This window comes from Delphinus delphis, chromosome 8 (genome assembly GCF_949987515.2).
Source record: "Delphinus delphis chromosome 8, mDelDel1.2, whole genome shotgun sequence".
NCBI lineage: Eukaryota > Metazoa > Chordata > Mammalia > Artiodactyla > Delphinidae > Delphinus > Delphinus delphis.
Genome location: NC_082690.1, coordinates 97,082,559 through 97,099,657, shown reverse-complemented (window position 1 = coordinate 97,099,657; position 17,099 = coordinate 97,082,559). Strand labels below are relative to the sequence as shown.

At 37.5% G+C, this 17,099-nt stretch overlaps 1 protein-coding gene across 1 annotated transcript in view; it reads left to right on the top strand.

Moving 5' to 3' along the window:
• The window catches only part of CKAP5 (cytoskeleton associated protein 5), a 109,432-nt gene that overhangs the window by 53,145 nt on the left and 39,188 nt on the right, over nucleotides 1–17,099 (top strand). Inside the window, exons 9-18 of the mRNA XM_060018807.1 lie at nucleotides 1,375–1,479; nucleotides 4,394–4,483; nucleotides 4,587–4,751; nucleotides 5,251–5,379; nucleotides 6,147–6,329; nucleotides 9,558–9,671; nucleotides 9,961–10,071; nucleotides 11,439–11,531; nucleotides 14,123–14,308; nucleotides 14,837–14,931. Coding sequence (XP_059874790.1) covers nucleotides 1,375–1,479; nucleotides 4,394–4,483; nucleotides 4,587–4,751; nucleotides 5,251–5,379; nucleotides 6,147–6,329; nucleotides 9,558–9,671; nucleotides 9,961–10,071; nucleotides 11,439–11,531; nucleotides 14,123–14,308; nucleotides 14,837–14,931 — 1,271 coding nt within the window. The remainder of the gene's footprint in view (nucleotides 1–1,374; nucleotides 1,480–4,393; nucleotides 4,484–4,586; nucleotides 4,752–5,250; nucleotides 5,380–6,146; nucleotides 6,330–9,557; nucleotides 9,672–9,960; nucleotides 10,072–11,438; nucleotides 11,532–14,122; nucleotides 14,309–14,836; nucleotides 14,932–17,099) is intronic.

Genomic DNA, 17,099 nt, shown 5'->3' with positions numbered 1-17,099 from the left:
GGCTATTGTAATTAGTGCTGCTGTGAACATTGGGGTGCATGTGTCTTTTTGAATTATGGTTTTCTTTGGGTATATACCCAGTAATGGGATTGCTGGGTCATATGGTAGTTCTGTTTTTAGTTTTTGAAGTTGTTTTTAATAAATGTTAGTCTTTTAACCCTTACTCCTCAGCACTTAGGGAATATATGTAGGTGCCAAATAGAACTTCGTTGAATGCTATGCATTAGGGGTTCTTTAATTCAGGGAATCTGGAATGAAGTGTTCTGCTTATGAAATACCACATCTTAGGGATAAAGTCCAAAATAGAATGGAAGCATTACTTCTACCTGGGAAAAGAGTGAAAAAACAAGGGTTTGGGAGCGCTTAAAAGTAAAGCAGCTTTTTAACACCAGCTGACTTGAGCAGTATACCAAAGTAAAATCTCATTAGGAGGGAACTGAGGCATAGTCACTGTCTTGCTAGATTGACACAAATGCAGCTACTACCTATGACTTTTGATAAGTTCTGGGCCTTGTAGGGTATGCTATCAGAGGGTGGTAGTATAAACATTGCTGGAGGAGACTGCTGAGAGACTCTGAATACAAGTCTGATGATCGCTACATAACTAAAATGGCAGCTGCAAGGCCAGAAGCTCCCTCAGAGGAATGGTTGCAATGGCATTTGCAATTTAGAGTCCACATCAGCTTCTTTTTTTTTTTTTTTATTTAATTTTTTTATTGAAGTATAGTTGATTTACAGTGCTGTGCCAATCTCTGCTGTACAGCAAAGTGACTCAGTTATACACATAGAGACATTCTTTTTTTAAATATTCTTTTCCATTATGGTTTATCACAGGATATTGAATATAGTATAGTTCCCTGTGCTATACAGTAGGACCTTGTTATTTATCCATCCTATATATAATAGTTTACATCCCATCAGCTTCTTGAAGGTACCTACAACAGTTTCTACTGGTGTTTCTTGGGTATGAATTTTAGAGCTGCTACTCTGTGGTGTCTTTTGGAGATACACCGTCTTTTGGCTTTCCCTGCCCCAAAGCAAAGTCAGCAGGCCTCCAGCTTCTCTGCCATTATCAGAGTCACCTCCTGCACAGTTGTGCAATGCTGACAGCCCATACTACCACAAATGGAGCGTTAGCGATTTGACCTGGTTTTATGTATATTTTACCGGTAGAACTTTAAGATAGGAGACTAAACATAATGAAGGGAAGCTCCCAAATTTGATATTGTCAAGGAAGAATCTTTCCTCTTTTGTAGGAAACAAAGTTGGCTATTCATTACATAATAGCTTTCAGAGTTCTTTTAAGAATAAATTTTCAGTTCCCTTCTATGGGGCTGTGACTCTTTTGTTTTCCTTTCTTTCCACCCTCTGTAGGTTGTTGGAAAGGACACCAATGTCATGTTGGTGGCTCTGGCAGCAAAATGTCTTACTGGCCTGGCTGTTGGGCTAAGGAAGAAATTCGGACAATATGCAGGACACGTAAGTAACACTCCTTTTTTTGATACAAATCAACAACGTTATCAAGAATGGCAGGCTAGTTTGCTTTATGCTTTAAAACAGCTTTTTGGCACAGATCTTTATATATATGGGGAAAGTAAATTTCTCACTAAGTTTTGTTAATACTGAGTATAACTCCTTACAACATTTCAATAAAAATGTCAGTTGTAACTAAATTCACTAGCTTTATGTAGAAAATCAGGCACTTGACCTAAAGTACTTAGTTCAATTGATTTGCCTATTACTTATTTACTTATATCTTGCTTTGCTCTTAAAATATTATATACAGTATAACAGTATGAAGTATAACTTGTGATAACCAGAACAGAGTAAAAATGAGAGCAGGAAAGACAATATAAAACCGGAAGTGAGATTAATATATAAAATGTATTTTATGGTGTTTTTCTATTTTAAAAAGTAGTTTACTTATATACTTGAGACATCTTATATAGGTTACACTGTTGGTGATATATCAGTTTATTATAAGAAACTGACTAGAGACATTCGTTGAACATAAATTTGGAAGCAATCAAGTTTGCTAACAGTTTTAACAAATTGCGATGTTTTCTTTAATTCTGGCATCTGTCAGTTGGCCTCTAAATCTCATCTGTATTACTTAAAATGGCTCAGCATCCTGAATATTGACCATAGTGAACTTTAGGGTTTAACTTGCTAGCCACTGATCATTTGATTCCCTGGATTGACTTTTGAGAGTCTCCTAATAGTCTGTAGTCATGTGTCAGTTTTATATTGAAGCAAACATCAAACCTCACTTAGTTATGGTATTTGGAGCTTGCTTACTCATAGCATTAAAAATAATTTCAGAGAACTCAACTGAAAAAAATAAGACACTACCAAATAAAAATAAATCATGACTAGCTTGTTACCAGGGAAATAAAAATAAGGGTCTTTAAAACCCTTAAACGTGTAAATCACAAATTGGAGTAAAATTATAATCATTATGTTTATAGTAATCATTACTTATTATATAATATCTCTGTGTGTGTATGGTATCGAGTGTATTGATTAGCTTTTGGTCAGTTTTGTGTTACTTAGAATATTTTATACTTCTGTATTATAATTTTTCAAGCTAGAAAACAATCTTTAAAGTACATTTTAATTTACTAAATTTATAGTTAGATGATTACCTGACCACTTAGTTTGAATTCTGATTCTGGCTTTGTGACATTTTGGTGTGCAGCTTAAAGAATGTCTCTAGTGCTTTATAGTTTGGGGTATTTGTCTCCCCTTAAAATTACATCATATACAGTGTTTGATATCAAGCACGTTAGTGTGGTTCAGCTTTATTTTCCTTAGCTACTTATAAACTGTCTTTTTGACAATATATATAAAAGTGAACTTTAGCTTTATAGCTATTAAAATATCTTGATTTTTGATTGGCAGGGGGCAAAATGGGTAAAGGAAGTCAATTGTATGGTGACGGATGAAAACTAGATTTTTGGTGGTGAGCACGCTATAGTGTATACAGAAATCGAATTATAATGTGGTACACATGAATCTTAGATAATGTTATGAACCAGTGTTACATCAATAAAAACAGTTTTTAAAAGTATATTGATTTTCAGGTTTATTACTAACTCTTAGTATTAAAAAGTCTTTTATATTTCTCCATGGAAACTGTATTCCTTCTGATCTGTATCACTTCTATGAAATTTTTTTAAAAAATTGGGTTGGGGGAGGTGCCATTGAGCTTTGCTAGATATTTTAGACCTTAAAAAGCAACTTTAATTTGCCTGCCAGCACAGTGCCTGGCTACATATACTCAATACATATACTTGGTATTCAATAAATATTTAATGAATTAGTGATAGTTTATAAGATAAACATTATAAAAATTCTAACTTTACTGATCTAAACTTAGTACTTGAGTAAGAAGACACAGTTCTGATCAAAATTGCTGGGCTTCCCTGGTGGCACAGTGGTTGAGAGTCTGCCTGCCGATGCAGGGGACACGGGTTCGTGCCCCAGTCCGGGAAGATCCCACATGCCGCGGAGCGGCTGGGCCCGTGAGCCATGGCCGCTGAGCCTGTGCGTCTGGAGCCTGTGCTCTGCAGCGGGAGAGGCCCCAACAGTGAGAGGCCCGTGTACTGCAAAAAAAAAAAAAAAAAAAAAAATGCTATAGTTTCTGGTACTGTTTCTTTTTTCTTTAGTGTAGTGAAGAGGCAGAAGACATCTCAGTCCAAGTGAGGGCTATCAGAATCTTGGGTGGGGAGGAAGGATTGTATACTATACCTGTTCCCCTACCCTAAATCCACCTAGTTGAGGATCATTTTGTCCAATAAGAGTTGTTACTGATAAAAATGATTGTAAGGTTGCATATAAGGTACAGGTGCAAAAAAAAGGTTGAGAAACATTGCTGTGGTGGTATAGGCATAAGATTGTTCCAGCATAAGATTCTTATGCCCTTCAAGAAAGGAAATGACTTCTTAATCCAACTTAGATGTTTATTTTTTTTGTTTATTTTGGTAGAGGCAAACATTGTTTTAATAAGTTTTATTGAGATATAACTTACTATAAAATTCACCGTCTTAAAGTATATAATTCAGTGGTTTTAGTATATTCATAAGGGTGTGTTACCATCACTACTATCTAATTCCAGAACATTTTCACCACCCCAAAAAGAAACCCTATATCCATTAGCAGTCACTCCCCATTCTCCCCTCCCCCAGACCCTGGCAACAACTGATATACTTTTCTGCTTCTGTGGATTTGAAGTTTTGTACAAATGGAATAATACACGTGTGGTCCTTTGTGACTGGCATCTTTCACTTAGCATAATGTTTTCAAAGTTGATCCATGTTGTAGCATATATCAGTACATCATTCCTTTTTTTTTTTTTTTTTGCCGAATACATTCCAACTATTCACTTTTAAAGGTTGTACCAACCATTTTGGAGAAATTCAAAGAGAAGAAGCCTCAAGTGGTACAAGCCCTGCAGGAGGCAATTGATGCAATCTTTCTTACTGTAAGTTGAGTTTGTGTTTGTCTAAAGTAAAGTTTGTCAATGTAATATTTTGATTGTTCTTTACATTTGAGAAAAGCTTATTGACCACATTTTCTTTCTAAAGACCACACTACAGAACATCAGTGAGGATGTTTTAGCAGTAATGGATAATAAAAATCCAACCATCAAGCAGCAGACATCTCTTTTTATTGCAAGAAGCTTCCGCCACTGCACTGCTTCTACCCTGCCAAAGAGCTTACTAAAGCCCTTTTGTGCTGCTCTACTTAAGGTATAGACTTTCTTTGAAATTGAGGAAATATTTTATACCTAGGCAAGATTTTGTTTTTTCTACTGATTGTGTACAGTGACTACTTGACTTTAAGACTGTAGATTATTGTCTTTTGAGGAGAGACCCTCTGTAGCTTTGAAAATTGAATCCAAATTCTTGTATTATTTATGTTCCTGTTCTTGAAGAAAAGCACAAATTAGCTTTATAATTTCACTAACTACTAAAACTTTTATTTCTTATTTGGCCCATAAACTGATATTCAGCTGGATCTGGTCAAGCACAGGCATCCAGTTTAGAATATTTAAAGATCATTTGAGTATGAAGCATTTTAGATAGAGGGTAAGAGGAAGGGTAACTTAATTGGCAAATAGAAAGCTAAGCTTAGATTCTGTGAATTGTAAAAAGCAAATTCTTTATCTAACAACCATCAGTCTGAATTAAAATCAGTAATACCTAAAGAACCTTGTATCAAGATCATCTTGCTTACTTCGGACTATAGCACATCAATGATTCTGCTCCTGAAGTCAGAGATGCTGCATTTGAAGCATTGGGTACTGCTTTGAAGGTGGTTGGTGAGAAAGCAGTAAACCCATTCTTAGCTGATGTCGACAAACTCAAGCTTGATAAGGTAGGTTAGTAATGGGTTTTAATGAAATTGGATAGCGGTCCTGTCTCTGTGCAATATGGGTTTGTTTACTGGTATCCTTTTGATCAGAATTTCTTGATTAGTAGAAATATCTTTCAAATTATAAAAAATAAAATAAAATAAAATTGAATGACCAATCTGTAGAGGAGGTAAAAATGATGTTTTGAGTTAATTTCATTTCTAATACCTGGAAAATTGCCTTTCTAAATATGAATGTCTTCCATCAAAAATATGGTTATTGTTTATTTTTAATTTTCATTGCAGTATAGTTGATTTACAGTGTTGTGTGAGTTTCTGCTGTACAGCAAAGTGATTCAGTTGTACATATATCCATTCTTTTTTAGATTCTTTTTCCGTATAGGTCATTACAGATTATTGAGTAGAGTTCCCTCTGCTATACAGTAGGTCCTTATTAGTTACCTATTTTATATATAGTAGTGTGTATATGTCAATCCTAATCTCCCTATTTATCTCTCCCCCCCTTCCCCCCCAGTAAACGTAAGTTCATTTTCTACAAAAATGTGGTTATTGTAAGTTTAGTAAATTCTCATTTGCATAGAAATATAATGTAAGACGTCATTAATGTATATCTACTGCCAAGAAAATATGGATAATTTATCTTTGTTGAAAAGGAAACTTTTCTCTCTGAATTCTCATGTAGTTGTGGTTTAGAAGTGACTTATTAAGTAATGTAATGATTGTGTTTCAAAGTTAGGCTCAGTGACGTCTATCTCAATTTCATTCTCCAGATCAAAGAATGTTCAGAAAAAGTAGAGCTCGTACATGGTAAGAAAGCTGGACTTGCAGCTGACAAGAAGGAGTTCAAGCCTGTGCCGGGAAGAGCTGCTGCTTCAGGGGCTACAGGAGATAAGGACACAAAGGACATTTCAGCACCCAAACCAGGACCCTTAAAAAAGGCACCTGCTACTAAGGTTAATAGATGACTTGGAAAATATGGTTTAAAAATTAGAATTTAGTAAGGTAGGGTCTGAATCTCAGGTTCAGGGTTGTTCTTCAATATGATTTCATTTGAGAGATGAACTCATTACAACATTCAAAATACAGCAGAGCGTCTTTTAATGAAGACAGCATATTCCAATAGTACGTTTGGTTATTTGAAACCTATATAGAGATAAAAATGGTAATGAAGATACAGGAGTACATTTTAAGGCATCAGAAAGTATCATTAAATAATGAAATAGGGACTTCCCTGGTGGCGCAGTGGTTAAGAATCCACCTGCCAATGCAGGGGACACGAGTTCGATTCCTAGTCTGGGAAGATCCCACATGCCACAGAGCAACTAAGCCCGTGTGCTACAACTGCTGAGCCTGCGAGCCATAACTACTGAGCCCACGTGCCACAACTACTGAAGCCTGCGCACCTAGAGCCTGTGCTCCGCAACAAGAGAAGCCTGCACACCACAGCAAAGAGTAGCCCCTGCCTGCTGCAACTAGAGAAAGCCCACGTGCAGCAACAGACCCAATGCAGCCAAAAATAAATAAAATAAATTTATTAAAAATAATAATGAAATAGTATGGCAAGGTACATAACATTAATAATGTAAGTTCATTTTCTAACTTAACATAAGGTCATTTTGCTAATAATGCTCTGGAATTGCAGCACCGAGTCTCCATTCCATCAGGGTCTCACTTTCTAGTGTAGAAGAGGGGGAAATGACCAAGGGCAAATATGGCATTCTTACAGTGAACACTTTTCTTGGACTGGATTCTCTTAAGCATGAAGTTATCTGCTGAAAATGCAAGAAGTTTGATTCTCTTTTCCACCCTGAGCCCCAGCCTGGAGTTAGGAGAAGAGAACTGATATTTAGTGAGCTTTACTTTGTGAAGCATTTTACCTACATAATCTTATTTAATCATCATAACAATCCTTGAGATAAGGGTTTTGTGATCCCTGTTTTTCCAGAAAAGGAAACTGGGGCTCAGCAAGGTTACATGTCCTGCACATGCTCTTACAATTCACTTGTTTGTTTATTCTGTCTCCCCACACTGTATTGTAAACTTTAAAGGATAGAGATCTTGTCACTGCTTGACCACTTGTGCATAGAAGAGGCTCCGGCATATAGCAGGAGCTCTGCATATATTTGTTGAATGACCAGAGTTGCAGAACTGGGATTTGAACCCAGGTATCTAGCTACAGAGTCTGTGTACTTTCATGTTATGCTGTCTCTTCAGTACTCCAGTACAGGGAGTTGGCAGCTATTTTCTCCTTTCTCACCAGCTCCTGCCTCTCTGGACAGTGACCTGGGTGCAGCACCTTAAGACCTTTTCTTATCTTGCTGAACCTTTCCATGCTAGCCGGCTTTCTCTTATAAGGGATTCTTTTCCTTCCCCCAAGAATAAGCTGTGGGTGGAGTGGGGAAGGACCTGCTTTTGTTCTTTTGAAAAAATCAGTAGGACAGTATCATCTAATAAACCTACTAAGCCAATAAACATGTATGTCTATGTTTAAAAAAAAAAAGGAGATTTATTAATTGAGGTGCCTCTCAATTAATAAAACAGAGTACTATTATATACAAGAAAGGATCCAGAAGAGGTGTTCTAGTAAATCAAAGAGTGTAAAATTTTCTATTTTTACAGTGAGAAAACAATTAAATCTCTCTTCATGGGGTAGTTATTATGAACCAATAAAATCATAGTGCTAATGTGAACTGGCAAGTGTTAGAGGTTTCCATTGGATTAAAAACCAGCATCTTAGCTTTGCTAACCCCACCTTAAAAGCTCAGAATATGTTCAAGATAACAGTGGTTTCAGAACAGCTCTGGATGTTCAAGACTAAATTGGTCCTCTGTCATTTTATCTTTTCTTTTTAGGTTTGGGCATTGCTTAACAAATATCCAAAATAGGTAGAAGGAATGATGTGGACAGTGATGTGTGTTGCCATATTAATGTTACTGCCCTTGGCTGTATACCTTATGATAAACTGCTATTTTCTTGTGACCTTTCAAAACTGGGGGTGACATAAATTTAAATCAAGATATTTAAATAGAATATTAGCAGATAGAATCCAGTGGGTGCAATAGAAAGTATGAGCAACTGAAGTTTATTCCAGGATCGCAAGGATAGTTTGATATTAGAAAAATTACTGAATTTATAGATCAAAAGAAGTCTAATTTCAAACACTGAAAAGGAATATAATAAATTTCAGCATGTCTTCTTGATAAAAATTCTTAACCGTATAGAAATGGATGGATACTTTGATATGATTAAATATATCATTTTTATAGATTATATGATCATATTCTTGGAAAACCCAAGCAAGTCAACTGGAAAACTAATAAAACAATAAAAAATATTCAGTGAGATGGCCATCTTCAACATAACTAGAACACTCACTGAAATTGGCGTAACACCTCTTTTTCTTCACAAATTAGATAGTTCTACAGTGAGTAATAACATATTCCATGTTACTTGGAGTAACTTTGTGGTTAAATAGTGAGTACTTTGTGGTTAAATAGTGAGTAAATGTTATAACTCAGAAACTGCCCTTTACTAGTGTAGGAAGGATCTAGAGGCATTTAAAGGCATCAAACATTAATTCTCAAATTAATCTGTAAATGTAGCATAAATCCAGTTTATTGTTTTTATTTCATTTATCTCATTAGCTCATTTTGAATTAGAGGTTCTTTTTTTTTTTTAATTTTATTTATTTTTGGCTGTGTTGGGTCTTCGTTGCTGCTCATGGACTTTTCTCTAGTTGCTGTTGTCTTCGTTGTGGTGCTCGGGCTTCTCATTGCGGTGGTTTCTCTTGTAGTGGAGCATGGGCTCTAGGCATGCGGGCTTCAGTAGTTGTGGTACACAGGCTTAGTTGCTCTGCGGCATGTGGGATCTTCCTGGACCAGGGCTCGAACCCACGTCCCCTGCATTGGCAGGCGGATTCTTAACCACTGCGCCACCAGGGAAACCCTAGAGGTTCTTAACACAGCTTCTACAGATTCCCCATGAATGATCTTCAGGAGGTCTGTCTGCCCTTGAAATTGCTAAATTCTGTGGGCACAGAAAATATGGGTCTTTTTGTTGTCGCTGTTGGTTGAGTGATCCCTCATTTTAATCAAATTTTTGAGGAATCTCTAATCCCAAAATGTCTAAGAATCACTATTCTAAATCCTTAAGTGGTTTAATATTTTTCTGTTTGCTTTTAGCCTGGCGGGCCACCGAAGAAGGGGAAACCAGCTGCACTAGGAGGCGCAGGGAGCACTGGAACCAAGAACAAGAAAGGGTTGGAGACTAAAGAAATAGTGGAGCCTGAGCTCTCGGTCAGTATTATACAGTATGCCTCAAACTCAAAACCACGGAAAGTCATTGCCTATGAGGAGGTTCAGGTTCTTTCTTTTCTGAGTTCTGTAACGTATAGTTAATGGATGTCTTTTTAGCTTATTGAAACTGTGCCTTGGACAAACTTCCCCTTTACAGTAGTATAATAGAATCCTCAGATACTAAAACACACCTATGGGAGTGTTCTTGTAGTTTTGGCTGGGGTATTCTTACATTGTTGCCATCTGTTTCCTTAAGCAATTATTAGTGTTAATGTTTTGTATCTTACAGATAGAAGTATGTGAAGAAAAAGCTTCAGCTGTCCTTCCTGCTACCTGTATACAGCTTCTAGACAGCAGTAACTGGAAGGAAAGGCTGGCCTGTATGGAAGAGTTCCAAAAGGTGGGTACACAGGGATGAGTTGAATGTGAAAGAAAATTACATCATACAGAAGTGATGAATTGATAAATGAAGGACTAGTCCTAATTGCTGTATTTTGTAACCAGTGAACATGTCTGCAGGGTGTTAACTAAAGATGAGGTGGGGTTTTTATTTGCTTTTTAGCTGTTTAGTATTTATCTTTCAACATCTGCTTTCTGTGGCTTCTATCAGCTCATAACCTAAGTGATGCATACTCAAGAAAATTAGGTTTATTCTGAATTATAAGGCTTACATGAATTTTATTTTATTTTTAATTTTTTTTTTTTTTGGCTGTGTTGGGTCTTTGTTGCTGCACTCAGGCTTTCTCTAGTTGTGGTGAGCGGGGGCTACTCTTCATTGAGGTGCACAGGCTTCTCATTGCGGTGGCTTCTCTTGTTGCAGAGCACGGGCTCTAGGCACATGGGCTTCAGTAGTTGAAGCACGCGGGTTCAGTAGTTGCAGCGTGCAGGCCCTGGAGCGTGCAGGCTTTACTAGTTGTGGCACGTGGGCTCTAGGGCACGCAGGCATCAGTAGTTGGGGCGCACGGGCTTAGTTGCTCCGTGGCAGACCAGGGATCTTCCCAGACCAGGGATTGAACCCATGTCCCCTGCATTGGCAGGCAGACTCTTAACCACTGTGCCACCAGGGAAGTCCCTGAATTTTAATATTATGGTATTAAACTTACTAGGCAAACAGGTCTCTTCACGTAAAACACCCCTCATCCATTTTATGTTTCCCTCTTTGTTGTCATGATTCTCAGAAGAATAGACATTATCACTTGGTATGAGAAGCTTCTTTAAAAAAAATCTGTGTTGGACAGGAGCATGGTGGTTTATTTTGGCACACACTCTTTGATTCTAATGAGGAGGGGTGTGGAGAAACTGCAAGAATGCTGCGACTTGAGCCAGGAGTCCTGGCTTCCAGTCCTGCATCCGCCACTCAAGCTTAGCCCTGGGTGTGCTTCTTTGAAACCTGTACTTAAATGCTTCTAACCTACTCTACTTTGCTATGTTTTTAGGAAAATCGAATAAGTCAAAATATGTATAAGCAGTTTCAGCCATACACTGGGCAAATTAAAACTGTTACTTTCTTTGGGGCAAATTATTTATGAATTCCTGAAATGTGAAAAAAAGAGTTTCAGTGGCATCACTATAACAACCATATACCAAACATCCAACTTAAGAAACAAAGTATTAGAACAGAAAGTAAACAAGCTCTATCTGTGACCCTCCTCATTTCTATTCCCCTCACTCCTTCAAAGGTAAACACGTAATTGATTTGGTATATACTGTTCCCTTGGAACTAATCATTAATCCCTTAACTCTCCTACTATCTTGTTTTACTTCAAGGCTGTTGAACTAATGGACCGAACTGAAATGCCATGCCAGGCATTAGTGAGGATGCTGGCCAAGAAACCTGGATGGAAAGAAACTAATTTTCAGGTATATTTAAATTAGAGATTTATTATCTTTTATTGAAGTAATTTTCATTACATCATCCTATGGTGTATTAGAGAGGTATAGTTTGGTAATTTTTAGCTTGTTCTTTTTTTTAAAATCACTCAGCCAATGTGTCATGTAATTTTAAATGAACAGTGGAATGTGTGCATTTTGATTAAACACATAACTCTAACTTTGTGCATTTAGGAGTTTATATATATACAAATACTTATTGTTTGTTAATTCATATGTATGCATTTTTCTCATTATTTAGACCTGGAAGCCCTCGAATATAGGGAGGGATGAACAATGAGATAGCTTTCTTATTTCTTTGCATTAAAAAATAAATGTAGTCTTTAAATTGCCAATAAAAAATTACCACGTAATCGGTTTAACTCATTAACTGATAATAGAGATGAAATTGAGCAGTAGCGTTATTTAGTTTAAAAAGTAGGTGTAAAGGGAGGTATAGGAAAGTAATACATGAAGGAAAATGAGAAAAGTGTTTTCTTCTTCTCCTCTAGACATACATAGAGCTGATGGGAAACAAAAGTTTGAAATGTATCAGGTTTATTTTTGGCTTCCTGCTAGTCTCTTTTTTACTTCTGTTTTGCCATCTCTTATTCTCTGTTTAGGACCATAGCTCCCTTGCTTACTGTTCCCTTAGCACTGCGTTATAACCTCATCCAAACCATCCAGCTCCACAAAGGTTTCCCGTGCCAGAAGGTTCTGATACTGCCTTCTTCCCCTCACACCACCACTTTTAAAACTCCCCTTACGTAGCTTCTCAGATAGGTGAAAGAAGCACACCTGATTTGAGCTAATACACTTCTTTGTATTAGATCCATATCAAGAGATAATTTTATATCTTTTTTCCTTTATAACAACTTTTGTTTTAAACGGCACAGTGCAGCTGTTTTTAGTCTATACACATAGTTAGCAACTCCTACCACTATTTAATTTTAGAGTATTTTCATCACCCCAAAAAGAAACCCCATACCCATCAGTAGTCACTCTCTATTCCTCCCCAAGTCCCCACCCCTAGTCCCTGGCAACAATTAATCTACTTTCTCTCTCTATGGATCACTTCTCCTGGACATTTCATGTAAATAGAATGATGTGGCCTTTTGTGTCTGGCTTTTACTTAGCATAATGTTTTCAAGGTTCATCCATACTGTAGCATATATCAACTCTACAGTCTTTTTTTTTTTTTTTTTGCGGTACGCGGGCCTCTCACGGCCATGGCCTCTCCCGCTGCGGAGCACAGTCTCCGGACATGCAGGCTCAGCGGCCATGGCCCACGGGCCCAGCTGCTCCGCGGCATGTGGGATCCTCCCAGACTGGGGCACGAACCCACGTCCCCTGCATAAGCAGGTGGACTGTCAACCACTGCGCCACCAGGGAAGCCCTACAGTCTTTTATTGCTAAACAGTATTCCATCGTATGGATATACAACATTTTATTTACCCATTCATAAGTTCTTTGTTTTTTCTTCGGCTGTGTCACGCAGCATATGGAATCTTAGTTCTCCAACCAGGGATCCTGCGACCCCTTCATTGGAAGCACGGAGTCTTAACCACTGGACCACCAGGGAAGTCCCTTCCCATTCCTAAGTTGATGGGCATTTGCATTGTTTCTGCTTTGGGGCTATTGTGAATAATGCTACTATGAACTTTCATGTACAAACTTTTGTGTGAACACATGTATATACCTAGTAGAATTTCTGGGTCTTATGGTGACTCTGTTTAACTTTCTGAGAAACTGACAAACTGTTTTCTAAAGTGGCTGTACCATTTTATCTTTGCACTAGCAGTGCAGGAGAGTTCCAGTTTCTCTGCTTCCTTGCCAACACTTGTTATTTAAATATTCAAACAGGACAAAGGGAAATATTTTCGATCAAAAGTGTCTGAAGTCCCAGACATCTGCCATCATCACATTAATATCTTTAAATTGTTTTTCACAGTTCCTTCCATTCTTCCACTTAAAAATCTACAAATTCTTTAAATCTCTCAAGTTCTGGTGTGTGTGTGTGTGTGTGTGTGTGTGTGTGTGTGTGTGTGTGTGTGTACACGAGGGTTGTAATTTTTTTTGTGGGCAACTCTAGTAGGAACTCTGAATTAGTATGGTCATTTTATTATGTATTTCAGGATGTATGCTCAGTACTATATGCAGATAACCATAGGAGAAGGAGAATATAGAAATTATATTTTTCAATTCATAAACTTCATGTGGTAACATTGCTTGTTAATATTTTAAAACACTGAGTTTTTTTCTGTCTTAGCTGTCAGCTACATTAATTGATAACAATTAAAGGATAAAAATTATTTTGTTTCTTGGTTTAAAGTTTGATTTTAGTTTGGTCATGTTCTCAGCTGTTACATCTTCAGGCTGCTATAAAAATAAGTAAATAAATAAATGTCTTTGGGCAATTCCCTGGCGGTCCAGTGGTTAGGACTTGGCACTTTCACTGCCGAGGGCCTGGTTCAATCTCTGGTCAGGGAACTAAGATCCCAGAAGCCGCGTGGCACATCCCACCCCCGCCAAAAAAATGTCTTTGGCTTACTCATAACTTTCTGATACTTATCCTTGTTCAGGTGATGCAAATGAAGCTTCACATAGTTGCTTTGATTGCCCAGAAGGGAAATTTTTCCAAAACTTCAGCTCAGATCGTCTTAGATGGCCTTGTAGACAAGATTGGAGATGTGAAATGTGGGAACAATGCAAAAGAAGCTATGACAGCAATAGCAGAAGCTTGTATGTTGCCATGGACAGCTGAACAGGTTAGTGACACAGAGCTCTCTTTCCTCAAGTTTTCCCAGTTTTTTCCCAAATTTTAGTTTAAAGTTATTAGTTAAACTTTAGTTCTTTTCTTCTCAAGTAAAACCTTTTTTGATACTGTTTTACTTCTACCTTTAGTAATTTTTGCACTGTTGCCTGATAATTAAAATTGTCTTAGTCAAGAATATTCTATTAAGAATGAAAGTAATTTTCTCTTAAGACATTATCATCCAGAGTGACCACTAATGAAAAGTTGTAAACAGTCCAGATTGCCTTTTAAAAAATTTTTTTTATTGAAGTATTAGTTGATGTACAATACTGTGAGAATGCTTTTAATACTTCTATCACTTACCTCATTTTCTTGTGTAAATTAAATATTTCATTCCTAAGGCATTCTTGCAGTTGTGTTAGCATCAGGAAAACCACGCTTAATCTACTACTGCCTTAATGTCAAGCTATATTTCTGTGAGAAATCTGAGAGAAAACACAGATCTGTTTTGGTTTTTTGTATGTTTGTTTTTCCACTCCAGGTTATGTCAATGGCTTTCTTACAGAAGAATCCCAAGAATCAGTCAGAAACTCTGAATTGGCTATCAAATGCAATAAAAGAATTTGGTTTTTCTGGGTAAGTCAGAAAGAAATCAAGCACATGTTTTGCCAGTCTCTAACTGGTGATTATATTTGTTGTAGCTATTGCTGCTTATTTCTGAGAAGCCAGAGCTGGATTGCCTATAATTTATATAAAACAAGACTACCTTTGTTCCAAAAGCCTATATTGGCTTGTGCTCCTGCATTTTGATATCCACTAATATTAGAGTTCTCTAAGTTATTTTTCCTCAAGTATTTGTAACTGTCCCACAGAAAAGCCAGTTCCAAGGATTTCTAGTCAAATACATTTGGAAAATACTATATAAAATCACACTTGTTTAGAGATCTATAGTGCACGTTGGAAAATTAAAGGCTCTGAGAAGTCCTGCAGTTGAGACACTTGTTTAACCCACTCTTTCCCAAAGTTATTTGTCTATTGATCACATTTGTTTACAGTAGTCCCCCGCTTATCTGTGGTTTCACCTTCCACAGTTTCAGTTACCCACAGTCAACTGCATTCAAAAAATATTAAATGGAAAATTTCAGAAATAAACAATTTATAAGTTTTAAACTGTGGGCCGTTCTGAGTAGCATGATGAAATCTCATTCTGTCCTGCCCAGAATATGAATCATTCGTTTGTCCAGTGTATCCCACCCATCAGTCACTTAGTAGCTGTCTCAGTTACAGATCGATCCTTGTGGTATTGTAGTGCTGCTGTTCAAGTAACCCTTATTTTACTTAATAATGGCCCTATGGGACTTCCCTGGCTGTCCAGTGGTTGGGACTTTGCTTTCCAATGCAGGGGGAGCAGGTTCGATCCCTGGTCAGGGAGCTAAGATCCCACATGCCTCGCGGCCAAAAAACAAAAACATAAAACAGAAGCAATATTGTAAGAAATTAAATAAAGACTTTAAAAATGGTCCACATCAAAAAGGTCGTAAAAAAAAAAAAATTGCCCCAAAGTGCAAGAGTAGAGATGCTGGCAATTTGGATATGCTAAAAAGAAGCTGTAAAGTGCTTCCTTTAAGTAAAAAAGTGAAAGTTCTCAACTCAGTAAGGAAAGAAAAAACTGGCATGCTGAGGTTGCTAAGATCTACAGTAAGAATCTTCTATCCATAAATTGTGAAGGAAAAAGAAATTCGTGAGTTTCACTGTTGCACCTCAAACTGCAAACATTGTAAGTGCTTAGTTAAGATGGAAAAGGCATTGAATTTTTGGGTGGAAGACATAAACGGAAAGAAAACATGACTGATGGCAATGTGTTCCACCCAAAAGCGTGCAGGCTATGAAGATTTCAGTAAGGGATCCCCTGAAACAAGTGACACCAAGCCATTTGCTGCAAGTAAGGATGGCTACACAGATTCAGAAACAGGTTGGGACTGAAAAATGTAAAAATTATAGGAGAGGCTGCGTTTGCCAGTGAAGCAGCCTCTGCATTTCTGGTAGAGTTGAAAAAATTGATAAAGGAGAAAGAGCACACTCACATAACTTTTATTACAGTATATTGTTATAATTGTTCTATTCTGTTATTAGTTATTATTACTAATCTCTTACTGTGTCTAATTTATAAATTAAACTTTATCATAGTTCCATAGGTATAGGAAAAAAATAGTATATGTAGTACTATCCACGGTTTCAGGAATCCACTGGGGGGTCTTGGAAAGTATCCCTCCCAGATAAGGGGGAACTATTGTATTTTATTTAGCAAAATTTTATAGACTTACTTTATGCCTGGCACTTTCTAAATAACTCATTTGATTTAATCATCATTAAAAACCATGTGAGGTATTGTTCTCTCCTTTTATAGATGAGGAAACTAGAGCACAGAAAGCTTGAGTGATCTGCCCAAGTCACAGAAAGTGGCAAAGCCAAGATTTTTTTTTTTATAAAGTTATTTTATTTATTTATTTTTGGCTGTATTGGGTCTTTGTTGCTGTGCGCAGGCTTTCTCTAGTTGCGGCGAGCAGGGGCTACTCTTCATTGTGGTGCGTGGGCTTCTCGTTGCGGTGGCTTCTCTTGTTGCGGAGCACGGGCTCTAGGCGCACGGGCTTCAGTAGTTGTGGCACGCAGGCTCAGTAGTTGTGGCTCGCGGGCTCTAGAGCTCAGGCTCAGTAGTTGTGGTGCACAGGCTTAGTTGCTCCGCGGCATGTGGGATCTTCCTGGACCAGGGCTTGAACCTGTGTCCCTTGCATTGGCAGGCAGGT